This window comes from Chanodichthys erythropterus, chromosome 11, assembly GCF_024489055.1.
Source record: "Chanodichthys erythropterus isolate Z2021 chromosome 11, ASM2448905v1, whole genome shotgun sequence".
Lineage (NCBI taxonomy): Eukaryota > Metazoa > Chordata > Actinopteri > Cypriniformes > Xenocyprididae > Chanodichthys > Chanodichthys erythropterus.
The window spans coordinates 41,858,102-41,882,582 of record NC_090231.1 but is presented as its reverse complement, the minus strand read 5'-3'; the positions used below and the strand labels follow the sequence as shown (position 1 = coordinate 41,882,582).

The following is a 24,481-nucleotide window of genomic DNA, read 5'->3' as shown; positions in this document are numbered from 1 at the left end:
TGAGGATCAATAATTAAATACTGATACAAAATGGCTTTTATTTATTAAGACTGATTTCATTTGACATGCACAACATGGACTGATGCACACAGAGGTGTGCTGTAGATTGTGTTCGTGTTGAAGAGCCGCTAACAAAGTAACAAAGCCATTTTATTCCAACCATTACTCCTGATTGGAGGCTTCTGCAAATATTTAGTTTATACATAGAGTTATGTTTCAACTAAGTTTAATGGTGCAACACAAAAATATTTAGTAATGCGTAAGTTATAACTTAGTGCCTTTTACGTCAAAACTAGGCTAAGTTGTAACTTATCCATAGCTGGTGCAACTGGCCCGAGGTGCTGAAAGGCTCAAAGTGACTGGCAGTCTGTCTTGGAAGTCAATAATTAGCCCTTTGTGTTGAATTCATTTCAAAGTAAAAAGAGGAAGCATGTTATGGGGCAATATAAAGTTGTTGAGCCAATAGATTATGGCTAACACTTTCAACTGAGAATTTTATGTGTTACAAAGAGAAGAGGAAATATTTTAAAGGGGTGTGCATTGTGACAGCTTATCCTTTTAGACGCTATTATTTAGCATTTTGCTAAAGACCTGTATAATTTTCCACACACTTAAATTGTATGCAATTAGTGTTGCATCCTTGCTATATGAATAATCATTCTGTCCATTGAACTCTCATTATTACCACCACCAAGGTCCAATGCAAAATAAATGCCACAAAATTTGTCAGTGCCTTGTTATTGTTACTAACGTTCACTCAGATAATTCTCTTATTCTTATACTTTCATACACACATTTATATTGACAAAAAGCTCCCCTAGTCAATTAATTTAGAGCAGCATAAAAACGTACCACATTGTTGAACAATCATCTTTTTTTCATCCATTTCTTTTTTCTTTTTTTTTTAACACCCATTTTGAAACAAACTTGCAAAATAATAATTTTGCCTTAGTTACAATTACATTACAGTGTTTTTCCATCATTCAAAAAGAATAAAGGTCAGTTCACACCAAGGATGATAACTGTAACTATAACGATCAACATATATCTTTGAAAATCATTCTAAATATAAAAGAATAGCACAGTCCACAACAAAACTGTAAAGATATCGGCACAGAGGAAATCACTTTCAGAATATATTTTTATCCAGCTAATGAGCTATAAAATCATTGACAGCCAATCAGAATCCACCCTGCTATAAAGAGTTTGAGCATTTAAAGTGGCAGGCGACAAAATTGCAGCACATTTCTAATAAACAGAGCGTTATTGTGTGTTGGTGTGGACGCTAATATAGTTATCGCAATAGTTTCTGTTCTTAGTGTGAACATGCCTTAATTCTGAGGCTTTCTTCACCACAAATGTAATGCAAAAATGGAAGGAAACCTGCGCACGATAAAATTCACCGAACACAGCGATGCTTAATTACAGGCTTCGTCCCAAACGCTCCTCCTTACCGAATGATGGAGTCCGACTGGTCTAAATTTGGTTGTAGGCACTAGCGCTAGTGAGGCCAGTGAGATGAGGATCCAAAAGTGAAGACTATGTCAATCTCTTTCTGTTAGTTTGCGAACCTCCGTTCCATCCAACCGGCAGTTCACGGCACAGGTGAGACCCCTGAGACAGGTAGAGGGGGGAAGATACCATTAGGTAGGGAATGCTTTTAGGAAACTGTCTTCTTCCCACCTAACTCCCCGTCCTTATTACGCTCTATCCTCATGTAGGGCTCAAACGCTGAGGATCCGCACCCGTATCCCGATGGCAGTTCGTGATGAGTGCCACCCAGGAGAGGCATGGTAAAGCAAAGCGAGGGCGGTGGCACTCCCAGTCGTGGCGAGGGTGGAGTGCCACCTAACGACAGCGACAGTCCGAATGTCCCGCCACCAACCGACCCGGGAGCTGTGGTGGTGCTACTCACCCCAGAGGAAGTGGATACGGATGGGCTCCCCAGTAGAGAGCTGTTGCCGGGGTGCGGGTGAGCAAGCAGTGGGTTGGGCGGAGGTGCAGGCGCAGGCACAGACAGAAGACGGCCCTGCTCGAGGAGACGCAGGATGTTGCACGTGGCGAGGGATTCGGAGGTGGACGACGAGCGCTTGTCAGTGTCCTTGGTCTGGTCTTTCTTCTGTTTGGTGCGGCGGTTTTGAAACCACACCTTCACCTGTGAAACGACAGCAAAATTTTTAAATATATCCACATGGTTTTTCAAAGCGGAAGCAAATTGACAATGCTGTACACTAGCTGTTTGAATTCAATAAGATTATTAAGATTCACTAAGACTGCATTTATTTGATCAAAAGTACAGTAAAAACAGTAATATATTATAAAATTTTACAATTCAAAATATCTGTTTTCCATTTGAATACATTTTAACATGTAATTTATTCCTGTGATGCAAAGCTGAATTTTCAGCATCATTACTCCAGTCTTCAGTGTCACATGATCCTTTAGAAATCTTTCTAATATGCTGAATTGCTGCTCAGTTATTATTGGTATTCAATAATTGATAATGGTTCTTATTATTATCAGTGATAAAATTTTACATAATATAAAAGTGCATCGGATTCGTATGGAGCCCCTAAAGGGATATGGTGTTGGAAACAAATGTTGGGAGTTGGGAGGAAAAATAAGTCAACGCTATTGTGTTCCAAGAAACTTTGCATTCGCTTCCAAAATGTTTGTTTTCCCACAAAAAACTTTGTGTTCGCTGTCAAACAGTTTGCAAAATGTTTGCGTTCCCCCAAGAAACTTTGCATTTGCTCACAAAATGTTTGTGTTCCCACAATAAACTTTGCGTTCACTCGCAAAAAGTTTGCATTCCCCTAGGAACTGTGTTTTTTTGCGGCTTAATGTTTTTGTGGAAACCATGATACATTTCTTTTGAAACTTTTCACATTGATAATAATAATAAATGTTTCTTGAGCATCAAATCAGCATATTAGAATGATTTCTTAAGGATATTTTGTCAAATGATCACTTACAAAAATAATACAACCTCCTACATGGTTTGTGGTGTCATTCATGTCTGTAGCATGTAATATTCGAGTTATGTGACAAAGTTTTTTGGGGGGTTTTCAAAAGTTTTTAAAATTTTTGGGTTTTGTGTTTGGAAAAACGTGCAAGCACCACTAATCAGGGATTGTCTATTCAACAACACTGACATAAATGCGATGCCACAACAAGGCTTCTCCTTATGGCCTTCTTGAAAAGTGAAGATCAATGAAGCATGTTGATAAGTGCACTGAACTCATGTTAAACTGCTGCTGACCTCAGGTTAAAAAGTGCACTGAACTCTGCATGTCCTTGTCCTGCATGTATAATTGATACAGTGCTGCTTTAATGTAGAGTGTATTCTGAGGTCGACGATGGGTCGAGATCAAGCTCTACTCATAAACATAGGTAAAAACACGGTCAGGATGAAATGCATTTTTCATAGGCCTGATTTTCTCTGTCACCTGCTGCTTTGTCCCACCCTTGGGACCATAAAGGAGGAGACAGTCGAAAATGCCGCTATACATAAGCACAAATGCATCAACACTTCGCAAGCTCTCAGAAATGCACATTCACACTCATTTTCTCACTCTTAATGTTTAGAGCTCTACAACATATGATTGAGGTTCAGATCCCACTTCTACGAACCACGGCCATCGAGCAGAGCACTTAACACTTGTCTGCTCTATAAGACACTTTTGATGCTTTTTTCTGTATATGGATATCTCCGTGCTCAAAAAACAAAACAAAAGGATTTTAGCTGTGCTACAAGTGCTTTAGACTCATTGACATACAGTAGCCAGAGGAATTGTAATAACATGTCTACAATACTTGCTTGAGGCAATATGAAACAACATTTGCAGTCTTTTTTAATTCAGTGATTATAATTTGTAGTGAAACAGGATATTCAATGAGAAAAACCTAGGGTGGGACTTCATTTTATCCACTGAGAATTGACTGAACTTTAAAAAGGGTTTGAAACACTAGGAACATATTTCATTGGTGAAGAAAGAATAACATGATCCTATGAATCTACAACCTACTAAATATGTTATTTCAATATTATCCTGAAAAAAAAATGTATTGAGGTTTTTTCTAAAATATTAAGCAGCACATTATAAAAAGAAATGTTTTTAGAGCAGTAAATTAGCATATTAGAATGATTTGAAGGTTCATGTAAAATATACAACTATTTTAAATTAAATATTTAAAAAATAAATAAATAAATAAATAAATAGTTTGTTTTTCAAAAAGTAAATAGCCTTGGTGAGCAGAAGAGAATTCTTTCAAAAACACCAAACTTTTGAATGACAATGTGTATACACACGCACACACACACACACACACACACACACACACACACACACACATTCCAAAACAGGTTGTAACAGTGTTTCCTGTCAAGCTTTAAAAGCCCAGACATTGCTGGTCAGTACTTGAAGGATATTTCAAGCATTCATTTACGTCACACTGTTTCAGTCCCTCTCATTATAAACTGCATTTATTAGGACGCTATAAGAACGAATGACCTCTGGACCCGAATTGTTTACGTGTGTATGAGCGTCTTTTGTTGACCTCCATGGTTACAGCAGTTCTTGCAAACGCACTCAGGAAATTAATTTCCATTTCTGTAAAACCTGTAAGTCGCTAACAGCTGAATAAAACCCAGAGCAAACTGTTTTGCAAGCAGTAATAAAGCTGAGGTCTGTAAAACTGATATCATGGACTCGGCATGGCCATTAGTGTGAGGATAATGAGATTGTGTAGTGATCCCTTAGAGCTTACACGAGCTTGCTGATGCTATGTGTTCCAAGAGTTCATTAATAGATCGATGTATTTAAAAGTATGCAAAATACATATTTACACGCTCACCATGTATATATTTAAAGCATTTATTCATATAATCTGTGTATGCAGTAGGGCTGCACGTTATTGGAAAACACTAATAATTTCTGCAATATATACAACATGTCAAAAGTTTGGAAACATTACTATTTTTAATGTTTTTGAATGAAGTCTCTTATGCTCATTAAGGCTGCATTTATTTCATAATAAATACAGAAAAAAACAATAATTTTACATTAAAATACATAATATTGTGAAATATTATTACAATGTACCTTAATAATTATTAAATTAAATAATAATTTACTTCTGTGATGTAAAGCTGAATTTTCCACATCATTACTCCAGTCTTCAGTGTCACATGATCCTTTAGCAATCATTCTAATATGCTGATTTATGCTAACACTCAGGCCCTAATAACATGGCATAGTCTTCACTGTATAAATTAAATTTAATTCATATTAATAGCTAAAAAAAAAAGTGAATTTCTTTGTCTGTTGTTGTTTGATTAACATTCATGACACAGACAGCAGCAGGAATATTAGGAATTGCACGGATTCACGGATACACGAATGTTTAAACTGACAGGACCTAAAACACATGCAAATGATAAACGTTTACTGTATGATGGCTAAACTTTGCAATTAATTGAAGAATCACGTGTGTTTTGAACCGTGGGGCCTGGTTCATACAGATTAACAATCTCTATACTTGACATCACACATGCTCTGATATGACTATCACAGATGCGCACATCGCGATATCGATGATAAAACGAGATATTGTGCAGCCCTAGTATACAGTACTTAAAGGGACAGATGTTGCTTTTTAGCCTATAGTGGGCGGAGCTTAACTTGTTTTAGGTTACAAAACTTCATAAAACAGCATTCTACCTGACTGCGATATTTCGCAGTGTAAAAGGAAAAATGTTGAAAATGGAGTAGAGCAGTAGAGGATAGAAAAGACAAAAGCAAATCTCTTCAATCATACATCTACACTATTGGAATGAAATCCTCTTTAATGAGATCGAGGGTTCACTGCTGGGGCAGAGATTACTAAACGCAGGATCTGCATGACCTGGATTTGGTCCCTCGCCTGCAGCATCCCAATCCACTCCGCTCTCGTTCTTCAGTGAACTCGGAATCAGCAGAGTGCACTGGTGCACAATGAACTCCAGTACATCAATTCATCAGATCTTTTTGCCATCCTGAAACCATATCAGTGCTCTTGTAATTTGAGCTCCTACATTTTTCACCATAACCTTCTCTGTGTACTTCCATATATGTCGTTCTTCTGTGTTTGTAGGCATGCATGATGATGATTTCATGGACTGTAGTCAGGGTAAATGGTGTATTTAATGTGGCACAAATGAAAATGAGGTTTTAAGTCTGTTCAAAGGGGCTCATTCATGAAACTTCTAAATTGTACCTTTTTTAATTTTTACATAAATTGATGCATTTTGGAATTTTACATTCATTTTGCACATTCCAGCTCATGTTTCACGAATGAGGTCTCATAAATTTGTATTTTAAATCCCTGAATTTTTGTCAAGTTAAAATGGATAAATGGATGGATGGATGGAATGACGATATAGCGATGGATGGATGGATGGATGGATGGATGGATGGATGGAACAATGGCTAGAATGATGCATGGAATGATGCATGGAAGGATGGATGGAATGACAGATGGAGTGATGGATGAAATGGAAATAGAACGATCGATGGAATGATGAATAGAATGGATAAATGATTTATGGATGGATGGATGGATGGATGGATGGATGGATGGATAAAATGATGGATGGAATGATAGATGGAAAATGGATGGAATGATGGATAAATGATTTATGGATGGATAGAATGATGGATGGAATGATGGATGGATTTCTTCAGTAAATTCCTCTTCCTGTGAGGTGTGTCCAGTGCAATTCAAATGCACACTCATTAACTGAAAGGAAGTCAATTTTCCAACACCCTGAGCAACACATTGAACATCCAAAGAAATGAAAAACAAATTCTAGTGTACAAAAAGAGTGAGATGAGCACCTGTTCGTCTGCTGATCCTTTTGACACTTTTGTTGACCCCTACCAGAAGATAAACTGCCTGCTAGCTGCCCTCTTGATCCTACACATGTGATAACACCATGCAGCGTGAAGGCATTCTGGTTATTCGGTGACCACTCTGTGACCTCTCTTCTTTGAAAAGCTTATAGGTCATTAATCTCATGCATCTTTACCGAAGGATTTTTGCTTTAGCTGAGGCCTGAGTTGATGTCTTTAGAGACTCTCTTGGCACATAGGTTATGACACAACATATGGTTTGAGGTGAACATACTTGTGCTATAATATCCAGATTGCACACGTTAGATGCTGTACACACATTCTGTAACATGCAGCACACCTGTAGAGTAATGTGGTAATGAAATGGAAAAATTAGTGTTATTGCATGCATATCTCAATTCTTTCTTCCTCACTTGCTGCATATTACCTGATCATCCTACCCAGTTGCAACTGTGGACCCTCTTGCCCTCATACCCTGACACTTCCTAATTTTATCAAAGCACATGTTTGCACAGGTTCAACCAAGGGTCAACCCGGTCTTACCGATGGCTGGTAGATATGGCTCTATAATCCTCCTAACAGCAAAAGCATTTGGACTATTATTAGTTCCCTTCCCCCGGCACTACTAGCTGACGTTGCCCGCGTGCATATGTGATCAGGCAATTAGGCTTATGTGTGTGGGCAGATACTGTTAGATTGTGCCCTCCCAATGGATTAAAAGGCATCCCTGCTGAACCACAGCGCCTCTAGCGGTCGACCTTCAACAGATCTCCAATGGAGCATTTGACACACTGTGATGACGCATTCCCACCTTAATTAAATTATTTTCAATTATTTCATTTACAATTAAAACACTGTACATATTTATATTAAATTAAATTGCAATTATATTATTTTTTCATGTATATTTAAAGGGTCATGAAACCCCCCTGTTTTACCCTGGTTGTTCATGCCTCAAAGCTCAAAAAAAAAAAAAAAAAAAAAGTCTTAAAATGGGCATGTAAATCTCTCGAAAAGTGGAAGTGTAGAGGGGGAAGAGGGGAGAGAACAACCAATGAAGCACAGACATACGTCAGATTTTGTGACGTTGCTCCGACTCAGCTTTTCAAACCGGAAGACAGAAATCGCTCTGAAAAATGCAAAAATAACTATTTTTCACTTATGAAAAACATTAATGAGTACCTTTAGTGTTTTCAATGATGTGCAGCCTATACATATATGTTAACATCTAAAAAAAGTGTTTTGGGGTTTCATGACCCTTTAAAACACTATACGTTGTTATATTACTATAATAATAATAATAAACAAATTCAACATGGATATGAGGGGGTTTCTAATACAGCCACTTACCACCTTTGTCTATTCTGGCTTTCATAATCCATCTCTCTGTTGTTGTAGCAAATAAATGCAAAAAAATGCTTTAATTTCTTATTATAATAAAAAATGAAAGCTATAATTTTGTATTTCTTTTCTAAACCCAATCATATGCTAGAAGTCTGTAGGTTGTGCAAAAATTGGCTCTCTTTTAATTAATGTGTGAATTTAATTCTAAATGAACACCACACATGAAGTTGAACTGGAATTACAGATTTTTCCAAACATTTTTTTTTAAATACAAAATAGGTGGTAATTCTATCCATATCCATCCTGGTTCGATCTGTCAAGCACCGCTAATTAATATTCATTAGACCTGCCAGTGTTCAGTTCTGAGGCTTTTAAAGCAGAGTTGAGAGTTGTAGTTTTCTGTTCTGTCTGATCCTATCAGATAGCCTAATTGTATTATAATCAGGCCAGCAAATGACAAACCACAGACTACATGCAAACAATATTGGCCCCTCAATCTCATCAACTTTTCTGCTCCTCTGATGTGTAATGTAAAGGCCGGACCAGTGCCTGCCAGTTAAAGGTTAACATGGAGCGAAGTGTACAGACTAGAGGTCTTCACGGGTCCAAAAGTTCATACCCGAACCCGAAGAGACCCGTAAATGTGCTACACGGAACCGACCCGGCCCGACTATTATTCTGAAAGTTGGACCCGAACCCGTGCAGAACCGAGAAATGCCATAAATGTACTACCCGGACCCGTCTAAGCTGGACCCGGACCCGAACCCGACCGGACCCGTCTGGACCCGATCGGCACATAGGTCTATTCCTCAGCAAATAGCTATTAATAAGTCAATAAACAAGTTGCGAAAATAAAACGTGTTGTCTTACCTAATATTAGTAGGCTATAGCTTTCTCCCTTGTACCTGACTGTGATGCACTTGCCAAGAAAGTTCATCCGTTATTCCTCTCTTGCCGATTGAAATGCTTAATCCACTCATTATTCCAGCTTTAAAAGTGACCAATGCGACTTTGCAGTTTTGCATTATTTCGTTGTATCTCGAGACTCGATTAAACTCGCATAATAAAATAACTTTGACTGTTTGCCCTTTTGAACTATAATAACGATTGCTTGTACAGTGGCCGCTGACGTTAGCATACTTATTTGCGGTCATTTCTGTGCTTTCTGAGCCGAGTCTGACCAAAACTTTAGATATAACAAGACGGCATAATTATAAAAAATAGGAGAAAGAAAGTGTGCTCGCATGAGACATGCGCGTTAGCTGGAGCAACCTGAAACATACGCTTTAAGCGTCACAGATTCGACATTCGTGTGATAGCCTATTTCAAATCATTAACAAAATATGAACTATGTTATTTAAATGTTTTTTTTTTTTGCGAATGTGCAAGGCTACAAGCAGTTCTTGAGATTTGAAGTTTGTTTGCATTACTGTTGCACACGATAGGAATAGGAAAACTCGATGATCACCGTTCGCTTGCATTAACTCCGCCCGCTCTGCTTCTGATGGCTGGGGTCACTCGTGTTTTTTCACCTTTTTTTCCCGGCTCATACTTTGCAAGTTACAAAACACGCACAGCGCTGACTGACTCCCAATACGGCCCGGTGATCTCCGAATCAAATCGGCTCGGGTATACACACAATGTTAATCAGACCCGGGAACCGAAGTAATAGATTAGGACCCGACCCGGACCCGGACCCGGCTGACCATTTAAAATATAGTCCCGAACCCGTACGGGTCCCGGGTCGGGTCTTTTTTGTAGACCTCTAGTACCTGCCAACATGTACGCATTTTGCGTACCAAGTACGCATTTTGACCTCAAAGTACGCTGGTACGATTTGTCACTCTATACTACGCAAAAACCCGGTGAGTCCTCTGTGCGCGCGTAGTACTCAAATCCAAAAAAGAAAGAGTTTGACCAATCATATCGCTGGGTTCATTTCCCCAAATAGCAAGCGGGGATGATTGACAAATGCATACGGCCTATCAATAAAACGAGACCGCAAATCGACAGCAACACAAAATCCCGCGCGATCCTCGACTCTTGCAGTCTCAGTGACTGAATTCTCAGGCGAGGACAGTACAGCAGTCACGGTACTTCTGACTCCTTGAGGTAAACGGGTATAAAATGCTCAAGTAATGTTGAACAACAAATCTAAATAAAATTGAAATCGCTATATGGCTTAGTGATTATGAAAGTGCTGTGATGTGTATACTGACTGACAAGAGCGAGTCTTGAGAAACAGGCGTTTATTTATTTATTCTCAGTGTTGAGCAACGTATAGCCTACATGTGTTGCGTTATTGTGTTAATACTAACTAAAGTACCTAATTATGTTACATAGCCTACTTATTTTGTATGAAAACTAGCACATTGGTTACTTATGCATTTAAAAGCACCGTTGTCTCAGTGCTGCGCGAGCTCTCTCTCATACACACAAACGCGCGCGAGCACTGAGAGGGAAGATCATTGTAAAATGAAAATTGCCTTGGTTTAAAATTTGTTCTTGTTATTTTTTTGTCAGAAAACATTTTTAATTATCCACCCGTGTATTTAAGATTCGGTAAATGGCGGACTCTTTAGTTAACACAACCCCTCGTTATATAACTAACTTCTTTATATTCTTGAATACTCGATTCGTTTTGCACTTATGGGTCTTGTCTATTCACCGTTTACTGTTTTCTATAAATATGTTTGTATTGGTTAACCTTTAATCAGCGAATGTTTATCTTGTTCAAATACAGCATGTTACAAATAGATACCTTTTTTTTTGTGGGATTTATATCCAATATTATTCCAATATCCAAATATTTTAGCATATTTGGATATTGGAATAATAAATTAAGTATTTTAAATGAATCACGTTAACTCAATGTTTACTCTTTTCTAAGGGTTTCTTAATTTTAGACTAGTTTTCATTACAAAACCTGTGTAAAAGACTCGACTGTTAGGTTAGTTGTTTGTAAATAGAGCCTACTTGAAATTGCAAACACAAATTTTTAGTCCATATTAAATATGTGAATGTGATTCACGTGGTTGTCAGTTTGTATAAGCACACATTATGCAATGCAATATTAATCATGAATAAAAAAAAATGCTTTTGAGCAGGTGTAGTGAAATTTTTAATTGTGTCAAATTATAAAACTTTAACAGTCAAAATTAGATTAACGAAGATGGGTGTGTGTTTGTGCTTTGTGTATTGTATTCTCAAAAACATAAAAACAATATGATTTTTTGTAACAAAATTAGATTAACGAAGATGGGTGTGTGTTTGTGCTTTGTGTATTGTATTCTCAAAAATATAAAAAAATATATATTTTTTTTTTTGTAACAAAAAGGTGAAAACTTAAAAACAAAACTGTGATTCCAAAGTAAGCAGACATCACTTCCTGTTTAAAATGGCTGCCTACAAGAAAATCCTAAAATGGAAGTACAGAAATATAGTAACATATAATAAAGACATTGAGTTACAAGATTAGTAACCCTATGGCTTCTACACTTAGGGTGATGTCCTGACTACTTTCTGGTTACTTTCAGCTTACAGAAGCAACCATGTTCAGCTATGAAACCTACCTACCAACACTGTCCACTAACTCTGTGTCCTTTCAGCTTTCAGATTGTCTAAACTGGTGTCTTTCTTTCTCTGTTTGCCTCTCTAGACCCCATCTCTTCTCTTCACGCTAGACGTTACGTTACTTTACATGCTGTCTGTCTGTAGAAGAGAACAATGGACAACGAAAGCATTCATAAGGTCACCAACTCAGCAGAGACGTATACCAAGACATGATTATCAGTAAGTAAAAAGCAACTCCACTATCTATCTATCTATCTATCTATCTATCTATCTATCTATCTATCTATCTATCTATCTATCTATCTATCTATCTATCTATCTATCTATCTATCTATCTATCTATCTATCTGTCTGTCTGTCTGTCTGTCTGTCCGTCTGTTTTTCCTTCTAAAGTGCACGCTTCAAATCACTCAAACTTCTCCATTTGTTTGGTTGTTACACAACCTTTCATCCATTTAATCCATGGCTTTCTCATGGATGAACTGAAAGCAACAATAGAATGGTTACAACATGTTAAGCAGGGAATAAAGATCACGGCAGAGCCAGAAATTGTTACATTTAAGTGCATCATATACAGACAATGAAATTGCATTCAGTTCATTAATGTTCATCTACACGTACTAAGATATTTGTTAATAATATCAAACACAAATGCATGAAATGGATCCTCTGAATTGGATACACAGTCAAGGTAAATACAGAACAGAAAAAACAAACCAAGTTGTCAGATTATGCTGATTGGCATTGGCTTTTCTTCACCAAACAATGCATTCCCATCTTAAATTCCATTCAGAGTGAACCTTTTCAGTTGTTGCAAGAGTCCTTCTGTTCTGTCCTTGACTGAGATATTTTATTTAAAATGATAAAAAAAAGAAAAATTTCACAGCTCTGGCTTGGATAAATACAAAACCAGTGAGAAAAACACAGACTATGGACAGTGTTGAAGTCAACAACATCTTCAACCCACTTATATAGCCTAACGTATGCTAAGTGAAACAGGTTGATGTTACTTCACCCAAAACATTAATGGAAACCCTAATTTCAAGGTAAAGAGAAACACAACAGGCTCAAAAGAGTGTTCAACTCTACCACTATTGTCATTTTTCCCCCCTTCTGTTATTCTTAAATATCATCAGCACAAGAATTTAAGTGCATGTAAAGAACGTCTGCGTGCCGGCAACATGCCAAATGTGTTCTGTCCTTGATTGAGATATTATATTTACAAAAGACAGAGAAAAGAAAAATGGTAAGTCTCTGGCTTGATTAACACAAAACAAGTGAGAAAGACACAGACTATGGACAGTGTTGAAATCAATGACATCCTCACCCCACTTTATTTACATATGTCTGAGTCAAACAGGATGTTTCTCAACCCAAAATATTACTGCTAACCCCTAATTTTAAGGTATAGAGAAACAGGCTCAGAAGTGTAAAAGTTCAGCTCTAACAAAAGGGGTAAAAAAAAAATGATAAAAAATTGTATTCTTATATCATTAGCACAATTCTTTGTGTCTGTTTGAGAGTATGTCATGCATCGTGCTTTGCGGTAACATGCTGCTGGTTGTATTGATAAAAAGATTGAACACACAGTCTCACTCAAGGCTTTTAGAACTGCCTATTTAATTATTATTAAAGCTGCTGCGAGGACCTGCGAATTCAGGCGCAATCAGATTTAATGTTTGCCAGCTTTGTTTGTAAATCAACCTCTCCCCAAAGAATGTCCTGCCCGTGTTTATTCTATCAAACATGTTTGCGTGCTGCTGCGTGAATGCTTTACAAGCTAATAAATCATAATCTGACTGTGTCGCCTTTTATCAAAATGTCCAGGTTGAAGTCAAGCCCTGTGTCGTGCTTATGTATGTTAAGGCACTGGTGAAAAATACTCATTGTGCTCATCTCTGGCCCTGAAGAGAGAAACGCTGAGGTGAACTGTCACTCAATCCGCTAATAAAAAGCTCTCACTTTAATAAACACAAAGAAACAGTGCTGCACAAAACCTGTTATTTCCTTGAGCTTTAAACGAGCAGGTCAGGATGATGCGGCTCAAACTGTAGTTGTTCTTTAATTTATTTTTTCTACGAGCCTCTATTTTATCGCCTCTCATTCAATGATGCCAAGTCATTAAGCACAATTGAAATAAGGTTAACAGTTTAACTAAAGCCCTGAATAAAGGCTCCCCAGTGAAGATTCAGTCTGTATACAAATTAACAGCAGCATTTCGGATAATACATATCTAGCAGACACGGGATCTGCTCCATGATTAATTAGTCTATGGTGTCTGGATACCCCATACAGTACTGTGTTATGCTGGAGCGGGGAGCCACCTGCTGGGGACTGGGTTTGGGCAAAACCCCATATTTTGATGGGAATTTCTATGAGTTTTAATACTTTACATTTACCCCATGTGTAAAATACTAAACCAATCCTCTGAGAAGCTGCAGATGAAAAGTTATGAAAGCTGCATTTGAAGCTTCATCTTCATCCTTGACAGTGTTACACACTCATCAGCTCTATGAATTTGTAATGCAAAATTAAAAGTTGAATAAACTCCTTGAATAAAAGTCCATTATTGGTGCTCATAAGAGTGGTTTCCTATATACAATTACAAAAAATTACAATGGTATCATATGGTAATACTATGGTACAGGGGTGCGTTTCCCGAACAACGATATAGGCCTAACTCGCTGCTGAACTACCACGATGCATCTTTAAACAACTAGCTAGTCACGACGTCAGTTTCCCGAAACCGACAAAACGTTGCAAAACGTTTTTTTAAACGGAAACGGTGGCGCGTTGAACACCCTGTTCTGATGACGCAAGAGTTGCAACTATGGCAGCTGAGAAGGTCATTCTTTGTGTTCTTTTTGAATAATTTTCGGAGCCTGATGAAGTCGGCATAAATACGTGTTTAATACTACAAAATACGCTCGATGTTACAGTCACTGCCCTTGCCGTCCAGAATAAAAGAGAACATCCCAATCGAGTGAAGGGATTTGTGGAAACTTCTGTTATTGTTATACAGCATTTTACTTGCACTTCATGATGAAAAGACAAACATTTCAGGTGAAGGATAATCCAATACCTCCGTGACTGTGTTGATCTATATTTTTATTGTTTGTATTAGGCTTATCAATAGCTGATCACTGTTGTTGTGCTATATGTATGATATTGTAATATTTACCAACTATTCTCCTCTGATTATAGAAAAGTTTATTAAAGTGTCACATCACAATAAAATAGCAAAATATATTAAGTATAGTATTTTTATGTTAGCCTACATTACCCATTGTGCGAGCTCTTTAATAGCCTACTGCGCGGTTTATATACATCTTGCCACTGATTGGGCTGACCTTTCTGACACACCCACCAAACAAGAGAAAACGTATCTCAAACCCGTTGCAGACCGTTTCCAGTTTCAACCCGGAAAACGTAGCAAAACGTTGCGCACCGGTTTGAGCTTGAACGTGCCCCTGTAGTTCAACCATGTTGGTGAATGACGTCACGCAGGTGGTGGAGTAATAACTTTTTTTTTAAATTAATCCGTTTGAGATCGAATTAATGCTAGAATTTCTGCTATAAATTACGGACATGGCATTAGGAAAATGAAAATTAGTCCTCTCAGTTATTTTGCTTTATTTCCAGATTCAATGAAATGCTTGTTAGAGCACGTACGCACATGCGCACTCTTCAAAAACGGTGCTTTAGATCTCTTGACAAACTAAAATATATAAATGACATTTATATATTTTATTCGAAATAAAAGATATACATTGTATTTAATGTCAGCTTGTTTATTTTGCTCAAGATAACGATTTATTAAGTCCACATGTCATAAAAACAGGAAACTATGCTAACCACAGCTCAACAGCTGTTGTTCCAACCACACAAGTTTACGATGCAGTTTGCGAATGTTCGTTTGAACTTTGGTTTCGGGAAACACTAAATCGTTGAACTATGTATGTAACGACGGAACTTGCACTGCGCACCCCTTAAAGATTATCTATCTATCCATCTATCTATCTATCTATCTATCTATACACTCACTGAAATTACCCTGAGGAAAATGTCATACTTTGCCTATATTTTGCATTAATGTTATATATTCCTTGACAAAGTAAAGGGGAAAAAAGGCTCAATCTCATGCATTATCGTTCAATTCGATCTAGTTTGAATATAATATGAACCTCTATCCACTTCTTACACAGGACTGACCGGTTCCTGTTCTTATTAAATCACAATAATAGAACATAATTAATTCTAAGTTGAATATTGGCTGGACATGAGCATTCCATTTCAGGTTAAACAGCAGTTGATGTAAGAAACCAGGACTTCTCGAAACCTTAATATACCGTCACTTTTCACAAACGAGTCATTAAGTCCCATTAAGTCCATTTAGAATCACGTGGATTGGGTTTGAAGCCATAACAATAAAATTAAGTTTTCGTTTATTTTCTATAGATGACTGTTTCCATTTTATTTTAATCACGTGTTTTTTTTTTTTTTTTTCTCTTTCAGGAGAGATTCACAAACTCAGTGAAAATGTGTAAAGTTTATCACGATGTGTACCACTGCAAATGTCTCCTCAACAAGTCGCGTGTGAGCGCCTGACAGGAGATGTTTCTTTCTTTCTTCCTGCTCGTTATCTCGTTAAATGCCTGTCTTTACAACCATCAATTGTACAAAACGCGACTATATTTCTGTGCATCATTGTAAATCTTTAGTATATTATAGTGTTGGATTAAAAAGAGATGATGTATAATATTGTATTATTTAATAATATTGCGATGTTTTTTAATATCACTGCTATTGCACCAGTAGGAACACGACACTTACAGATGTCACTGTGATGCCAAAGCATATGAAAATGAATGCGTATTAATTATAAAATTATTTAGATTCTATATAGACTCATAATTATCCAAAGGCTAAAAACGTAGTATGTGCACCACTACTTAAGGTAAAGTTTGTTATATTGCTTTCAGAAAATATTAGAAATTATAAAAAAGAGAAAAATATTTACATAGATAAATATTTCAGGGGAATAAACTCAAATGCAGATATATTTTCCAATCGCATTTTGCGCCGAAATAGAAGCTGATGCACTAAGGGGATTTGTATGAGCATGAATGAATATGAATTAGTATTAGCACTCACAATCTGTGTTATACATGTAAATTTCAAAAGCATTTTCATTCAAATGGAAATGGAAGAGCTTTTTTTTTTTTTGTATTGTGCGAATTGAGTGTCTCCAAAGTCATAATTTTACCACTTTGGTTGACCATTGCTGTTGAGTTTTATTGCATACACGCATCTGTTCAAGACTGAAATCATTTCAGAGAAACGATTTATTTATCTTTTGAAATTCAGTTAAAAATTAATTAATGCAGAATATGCTAATTATTTTCTTCAGAGTTAATGAACTCTATACACTGTGCCTGGTGGTTTTTGGCTCGTTATTCATAATTTCAATAGTTCGCGCTGCTTTGACAGAACTTTTGACATTGTTTTTACACTGACCGCGTGTTCTTCAGTCCAAGACGGAAATTCAGGCATTCAGCAAATTCTTTTAAATAGTTTTGATTGGAATGAAAAACATATGTATATTAATATTAGATATTACAAGAATTCTATAGAGGTGTTATACAATAAATATACCGGAGTAATTTTGCGCCAGTAATATAGGCTACACCTTTCAAAGCTGACTGTAGAAGTTTTTGATTTAATTCATTGCCGTCGGGTTTCCTTTGACGCTTATCATAAACTTTCATGGATCTTCAAGAGATTAATGCTAAGAGAAGAACTGGACTGGTTTTATTATGCTTTTCACCATTTTAATGATCTAGTTAATTTTGAATGGTCCTGCAGTTTGAAAAATATGTTTTTAATAGCCCATGTGTATGAACTCAAAAACTGTATGCATAATAATTAAAATGTATCGTTCTAGATAATGTCACAGCAGGTTCCAAAAATGTTTCATATCAATTACCCATGTCTATACTCGTCCAGAAGTTACAAAACAGCATCTTTATTTATTATAACCATAATGCTGTTGTTGTCTATGAATTTTTCCCACAAACTCTGTGTTTGTATGAAAAATATATCATCGTGTTCACTTACTAATATTTCCAGCTGTAACAATGATCTCAGCCATGCGCCCCTAGTGTTACATTTCTGACCTGCCGCCAAACAACATTTACAGCCTACTAAAATATTTTTAGATTTAATTGAACACTATACAACTATGCAGATCCATAAGGAATATGGTTTTTATTAATTCGTTTCAATTAATTAATTTCTAGTTGGGCAACAATTTGCCAGTATTTTGTTTGGCTCAGATTAAAACATTATATCAAAGTATAACAGGCGGGTAGGCAAGGTTTTAAATGGCTCCATTTATTGTTTCAAAACGCTTGTCGAAATTGTATAATATTAATCGTTTTAATAAACCTTTGCAGGTGCCAGCAATGCGGTGAAACCATTGTTTGAATTAAATCATTGCCAGTTTTACATTGCATTGAATCATCCTTTTCAGATGCAACTTCATGGCGATCTAAGGCCCATGTTCTGTGCGGGTAATAAATTGAAATAGCTTTGAAAATACTACATCATTGTCTATTATTTATTTAAAGAAAAATACAGCATTAAACCGAAATTGCTTGTGTTTTGAAAACTGAGCCATCATGAATGTCCATATAATAGCCTACCTGTGCGTCTACAAGTTTTTGTGATTTATTGAGGTGATTTATACAGGATATTCTCTGTGTAATAGTCTATTTTGACACATGCCTGATATAGTTATATTACATGGCCAACAGGTGGATCCGCGAGTAACTTAGTTATGTAATCATATGAATTTTATCCGAGTAAAGTTATTATTCGATTTTTTTGATCACTTGGATAAAACAATTTGACTAAAGTCGAACTCTGAAATAAATACAACTTTAAAAATTCTGACAACTTAAACGAAATAGATATAGTTAAATCTGATGCAGTGCGTAATGCATGAATGATGACTGGACGACTGGGGCCCCATTTTTTCTTTCTTTTTTTTTTCACGTCTGGACAAAGAAATGCTCCGCCCACTAACGCCCACTGTGCGAATACTAATTATGAGTATTGTGCTCATAACAATAGAGGCTGACATGCAGCATTTGCACACAGAAGATTGTTAACTCTCGCGCACGATTTGACGTCTATATACTCGTTAGATTTTTGCCATTTGCTACACCATCTGTAATCTGCAATTGATTTGACAAAAAATAATAATAATAATAATATATATATATATATATATATATATATATATATATATATATATATATATATATATATATATATACACACACACACACACATATGGTCGTGTTCTTCATATCCCGACTTGTATAATTATCTTAAATGTTTTAATTTTGTGATTTATTGAGGTGATTTATAAGGTAAATATACAGGATATTCTCTGTGTAATAGTCTATTTTGACATATAGTTATATTTAATATATATCATTTAATATTGCATTTTCTTTGTGTTCGTTGTATTTTGACATTGTCGTTGAGAATATTAATGCATTGTCACGTAAAATATTTTTGTAGTTTTATAACACAGTAAATATGGGTTGTGTTACTCGCACTGTAAAAGTCAAGAACAATATGCATATTATGAGCCATTTTTAAATCTCCAAAAGAAATGTAAAAAAAAAAAAAAAAAAAAGACGCGTAGAGCTGATGTAAATATACTTTTTTTTTTTTCAACAGACATAACACATAACCGCTTTATATCGATAAAACTATCATGATATGACGACATTAAAACATGAAGAGGAATTCTGCAGAATTTACAGAGACAATTAAACTGAATATTGTCAATATTAATCAATACAATTTCGCCAACAAAATGTACATAACCATAATCATAATTAACCATGCAACAAAATATAGCTTATAACAATAATTATAATCAACCATGCAACAAAATATTTTACATAAATACATATTTATGTATTGCATTAAAAAGCAGCATCTTATACAAGCGAAGCGCACTAGCGGGTCTATGAAGCTTTAATCCGTACCTGAGTTTCTGACAGATTGAGCTGTCTGGCGAGCTCTGTGCGCTCGCGCCCGACCACGTATTGACACCGCTGGAACTCGAGCTCAAGCCGGTAGAGCTGCTCCGCCGTGAAGGAGGTCCGCGTGCGCTTCGGCCGGTCTAGATCCAGGCCTTTCGGCAGTACAATCTCCCGAATAGTGCCCTTGGCGTCTGTTAAGCACACACAAATGAAATTATTTACTTTTTTGTGTTGAAATAGACCAGTTTCTCTTGAGTGGGAAAATCCCTTTCTGAATAGGTCAAATATGTGACGTGTTTAAAAAGCTGGATGAGTGACATGAGAGCGTGTGCATGAGTTTAGATATTTTTTTCTTCTTTAATTTTTGCATATTAAACAAAATTAACTTAGTTCAATATAAAGTTTTGTATTGCTTGTGATTTTTAAAGACATTTAATCATGGTAAGTGCCAGGTTAGAAAAAAGTAGTTTAGCGGCCAAATTGTTGAGTACTGTTTGTTTTTTGGTGGGCAGAGTACTTTAATCGAGATTTAATTTTGTTTTACCAACATGCAATTTCTAGAACACAACTCATAAGTTTCTAAAGGAGTTGCCAAAGAGAAGTCTAGCATCTTGATGCCTTTGCCCTGACTGATGTGTTAGATTTAAATGGTATCATATTTGTGGATATTTGTGTTGGTCTGACGTTGAATTAAATAATGAAAATGTATTTAAGAAATGTATAATAAATAAAATTACATTTATGTTCGTATTCATCCAGGCAGACCAAAGCAGCTTAACAAGAAAGTACATATTAGTTGGCAATCGCTTTAAGATTATTTTTATCAACATGAAACATAATTATCAACACAATAATACAACAATTTATAGATATCAAGACTGACATGCAACATCAGAAATCGTGATATCAGATTAAGGCAAATGTCTGTGCTAAATATGGCAATATGTTCACATGCTCCATTCACATGCAACACCATGCAATTATGCCATTTTGAAGCCATAACCAAGTTAAAATGCAACATCTTTATTTATCATCATATCATTAATTTCCATATCACTTTGAATTAAATAATTAAAATTAAATATCCAAGTTGAGTATTTGTGCATGAGATACGCAGACTGATTAAATTGAGGAAGAATAATCCTCAGGTAAAGTAATTAAATTGTATATACAGAAGTTTTCCCAGCAACCCCGTTCTTATTCCATATTTTTAATAAACCACATCATTTGAGACATATTAAGCATATATATGCTTTTAAACTGGCTTATCATTGATTTGAAGAAATTGATTGTACCAACTGAATGACTTCTTTTGGCAGCATCAGACCTTAGAAAACACCGAAAGTAAAACAGCACCAAGACTTTCACCTCACACTGCACTATTTTGGAATAAAGACGCTTTGGGGGGGAATCATACACTGAAAGAAGTCATATCTGTCAGGTTGAGAGTACAAGAAGATACTTAAATCCTAGCTTTGCTAACTTTTTCAGAACTTAAAAATGGTCATTGTTAAATTATATTGGTATGATTTGATATTATTAGAATTTATTTAATTACCTCTATTTTCTAAAAATGATGTGGAGAAGTATTCATATTTAGCATGACGTTCATAGCTCCGCCTATCTGGATGTCTGCCTGGCAACCAAGCTCAATATATAGGATCACACTTGGATGAACTGTAATATCATAATAAGTAATGGTATTTGTTTGTATCGAGCAGTGAAATGATAATGGCCAAACCTTCTGTAATTGCTTTTTCCTCACTCTTTAAAATCAGCGCAAGCATCGGCCCATGATGACACAGACTTGCTGACCTTTCAGTGACCCTGGTTCTCACGAGGACTCGGCACATTCAATCGTGAGCTTTAAAAACAAATAGTGACACCGGGGATTGTAGGCTTACAGAGCCACTGCGCCACTATTGCAGGACTCCGTGCTCTGACAGTTTGTGGTTGCAGTAAATTTCATAAACCATAGTGGAATGCTATGTCCATCTGAATGAAAAGTCTTGGTATTTTAAGAGCATTTAATTATTTAATTTTCCTGATGTATATATTATACAATTAATTTGATTGTATAATATATACATCAGGGAAATTAAATAATTAAATGACAAATATATGTAAAACTAAAAACATACATGCACTATCAAAATAATATCAAAAGCATTGATATTAACAATAATTCGGCCCTATAATAATAAAAAATAATAGTCGTTACATGGTGCAAACACATCAGATGATGGTCAAATATTTAGTGCATTGACATCTTTGTATTATTTAAGCAATATTAGTGGCGTTTTTATTTTCCACTTTTGGCTACATCACACGCTGTTCGTCTTTCTTGTTTTTAAAACCGAAATAGGAAGACGAAACAAAATGCATAGTAAAGATAAATTGTAAAATAATTTCTGGTAAAGTGATATTGGCCTATATTAACAATCACGAGGTGTAAACCATTAAACATTCCCTAAATTATGATTTTTTTTTTTTTTTTTTTTTTGCATGGACCTCTTTCTTACTTTTTTCTCTAACGTTTATTCCGGTTTCTTAATTTTACTGACTTTACCTGTGTAAATAAAAAGTGCTTTCCAAATAGGCTATAGTATGGATTGTGTTTAAAAAACAAAAAAAAAAAAAAAAAAAAAAAAACTAACCTACATTTAAAAAATGGGCCACATATTTAGATATTTTGTGTGAATTTAAAGGATCGCTTTCGAAGAGGCGTAATGTTTGCATTTATGTTTTTGCTTAATGTTGTTTTGGCTTCTATTTGTTTTTGTTCTTTTAGCTCTCGTCGACATTTATGTATACACACAAACTGAGCTCAAAACTCATGTTTGAAAGCTAGTTTACCAGTTCGTATGACATTAAATACATAATCTCTTTCATAATTTCAAGCAATATAGACAGACCTCTCGAAAACATTTATATTTGTATGTATTTTATAGGCCTATTTATATCTATGTAATATTTTTAAACAAACTCACTGCATAAAATGGTTTTAAATATTAGTTCAAATTTAGATATTGATAGGCTGTTATTTTAAAATTATATTTAATGGGCATCCTTTTAATATTTTGTTGTGGCCTACTGGCAGTTTATACCCTCAATTTTGTGCAATAATGTTTGTATTAATGTGTGTCATTAATTGTAAATTGTAAACTAATCTCAGACATTTTTGGTTACATTTAATACTAATAATCAAGATAACTACGAGAACGAAATAAAATAACAGAAATTGTTTTGTGTAAACTCAAACGGATTTGAGGCAATTATTGGACATTATTAATTAAAGTACATTATTTTAAACTGCGTAATATCTATTTTAAACCAAACAGGAAATGATTCACTGTTATTGAGAGTGAATATTTTAATCCCACAGATTTACTGTAAATATTCGCTCCCTCACCTCTGACCAGAATCCTTCGACAGTAGTCCGGATCGACTCCTAAAAGTTTATCGTGTCCATCCTCGCTAGATGAAGTCGGCGTGGATGCCGATGTCCCCGGAGTGTCGGTGGAACTCTGCACAGGTGACCGGTTCCCCACTTCCGTCCGGCTTTTGGAGTCTCTGCTGCGGTCACGGCACAACGAATTGGATCCACAGTGGTTTCCGTCCTCGGCGATTCCATCGCCCATACTCGTGGCTTGATCAAACATCTAATAATTTAACTGTTTTATGTGTCCACTTAGTTTTATTGGGCTATTTTCAGGTTAAATAAATAGTGTGCGTAAGTTCTTTCCTGACAGAAATGGGGAGATTATTCCCAAAACAACATCAAATTAGAATCCAGCCACAGACTCCAGCGACGGAACCGAGTTTCTGCCCAAATAATTTAGCATGTTCCAGCGTCGGGCGTCCATGAAGGAGGAGACGTATAAAGAAGGGAAGGAAGGTTGAGGTGGAGGGGGCCCTGTGGGCAAGTGGAAGGACCCTCCTCAGCTATAGGATCGCGCTCAACCCAAAATGCATTCTGCATATATGCGCTGGTTTCAAGGTCTATGACCGAGGCACTGGGAGGCGCTTCACTGCTTAACCACGTATAAGTAATTCCTCACAACAAACATGGATACGAGCAGCGCAAACTTTCCCTTTCCCCCCGTACATGACTTATATAGTCAATTTACTCGTTGACTGCACTTGGTGTTTTTTTTTTTTTTTGTTTTTTTCTCCTCCGTATTTGCTCTGGGCTGTACAAGCTCTGGAGAAAGAGCCATCGGATTTCAGGATATCTTCGGGAGGAGGGAGGCGGTGGACCAAGTCAGGTATCTATCCTATAATAAACGACAAAATGCAAATACATAAATAAACGGGCCTTTATCGGTGTGATAAGAATATTCTTAACACAATCTGTTTGCTTCAGTCTTTACCTAAACATGTAATTCCAGAGTAGAGAAGTATTTTTTTTTATTTTTTTTTTTACGTTGGCTGACAGCAGCGACGTCACTTCCGGACTGTAATCCATCAATTGATTGGTAAACAGAAGAGTAAGAGCACGAGGTGGTTTAAACGCACGTTAGCGTTCAGCAAAATGTGAATGAAACTATCCCTGTTGTCTTTAGACTTTGTTATACTCGGTAAGTAGTAAACTTGACAGTTACATCT

The 24,481-nt window shown here is 36.1% G+C and overlaps 1 protein-coding gene across 1 annotated transcript; it reads right to left on the bottom strand.

The window, feature by feature from the left end:
- Nucleotides 1-1,660: 1,660 nt before the first annotated feature.
- Nucleotides 1,661-23,535, bottom strand: vax2 (ventral anterior homeobox 2). Its single transcript, XM_067401547.1, has 3 exons — nucleotides 23,286-23,535; nucleotides 19,877-20,064; nucleotides 1,661-2,155 (listed from the first exon to the last, which is right to left on the bottom strand). Exons 1-3 carry the CDS (start codon nucleotides 23,533-23,535, stop codon nucleotides 1,661-1,663), a joined length of 933 nt encoding a protein of 310 aa, XP_067257648.1.
- Between the last annotated feature and the right edge of the window lie 946 nt (nucleotides 23,536-24,481).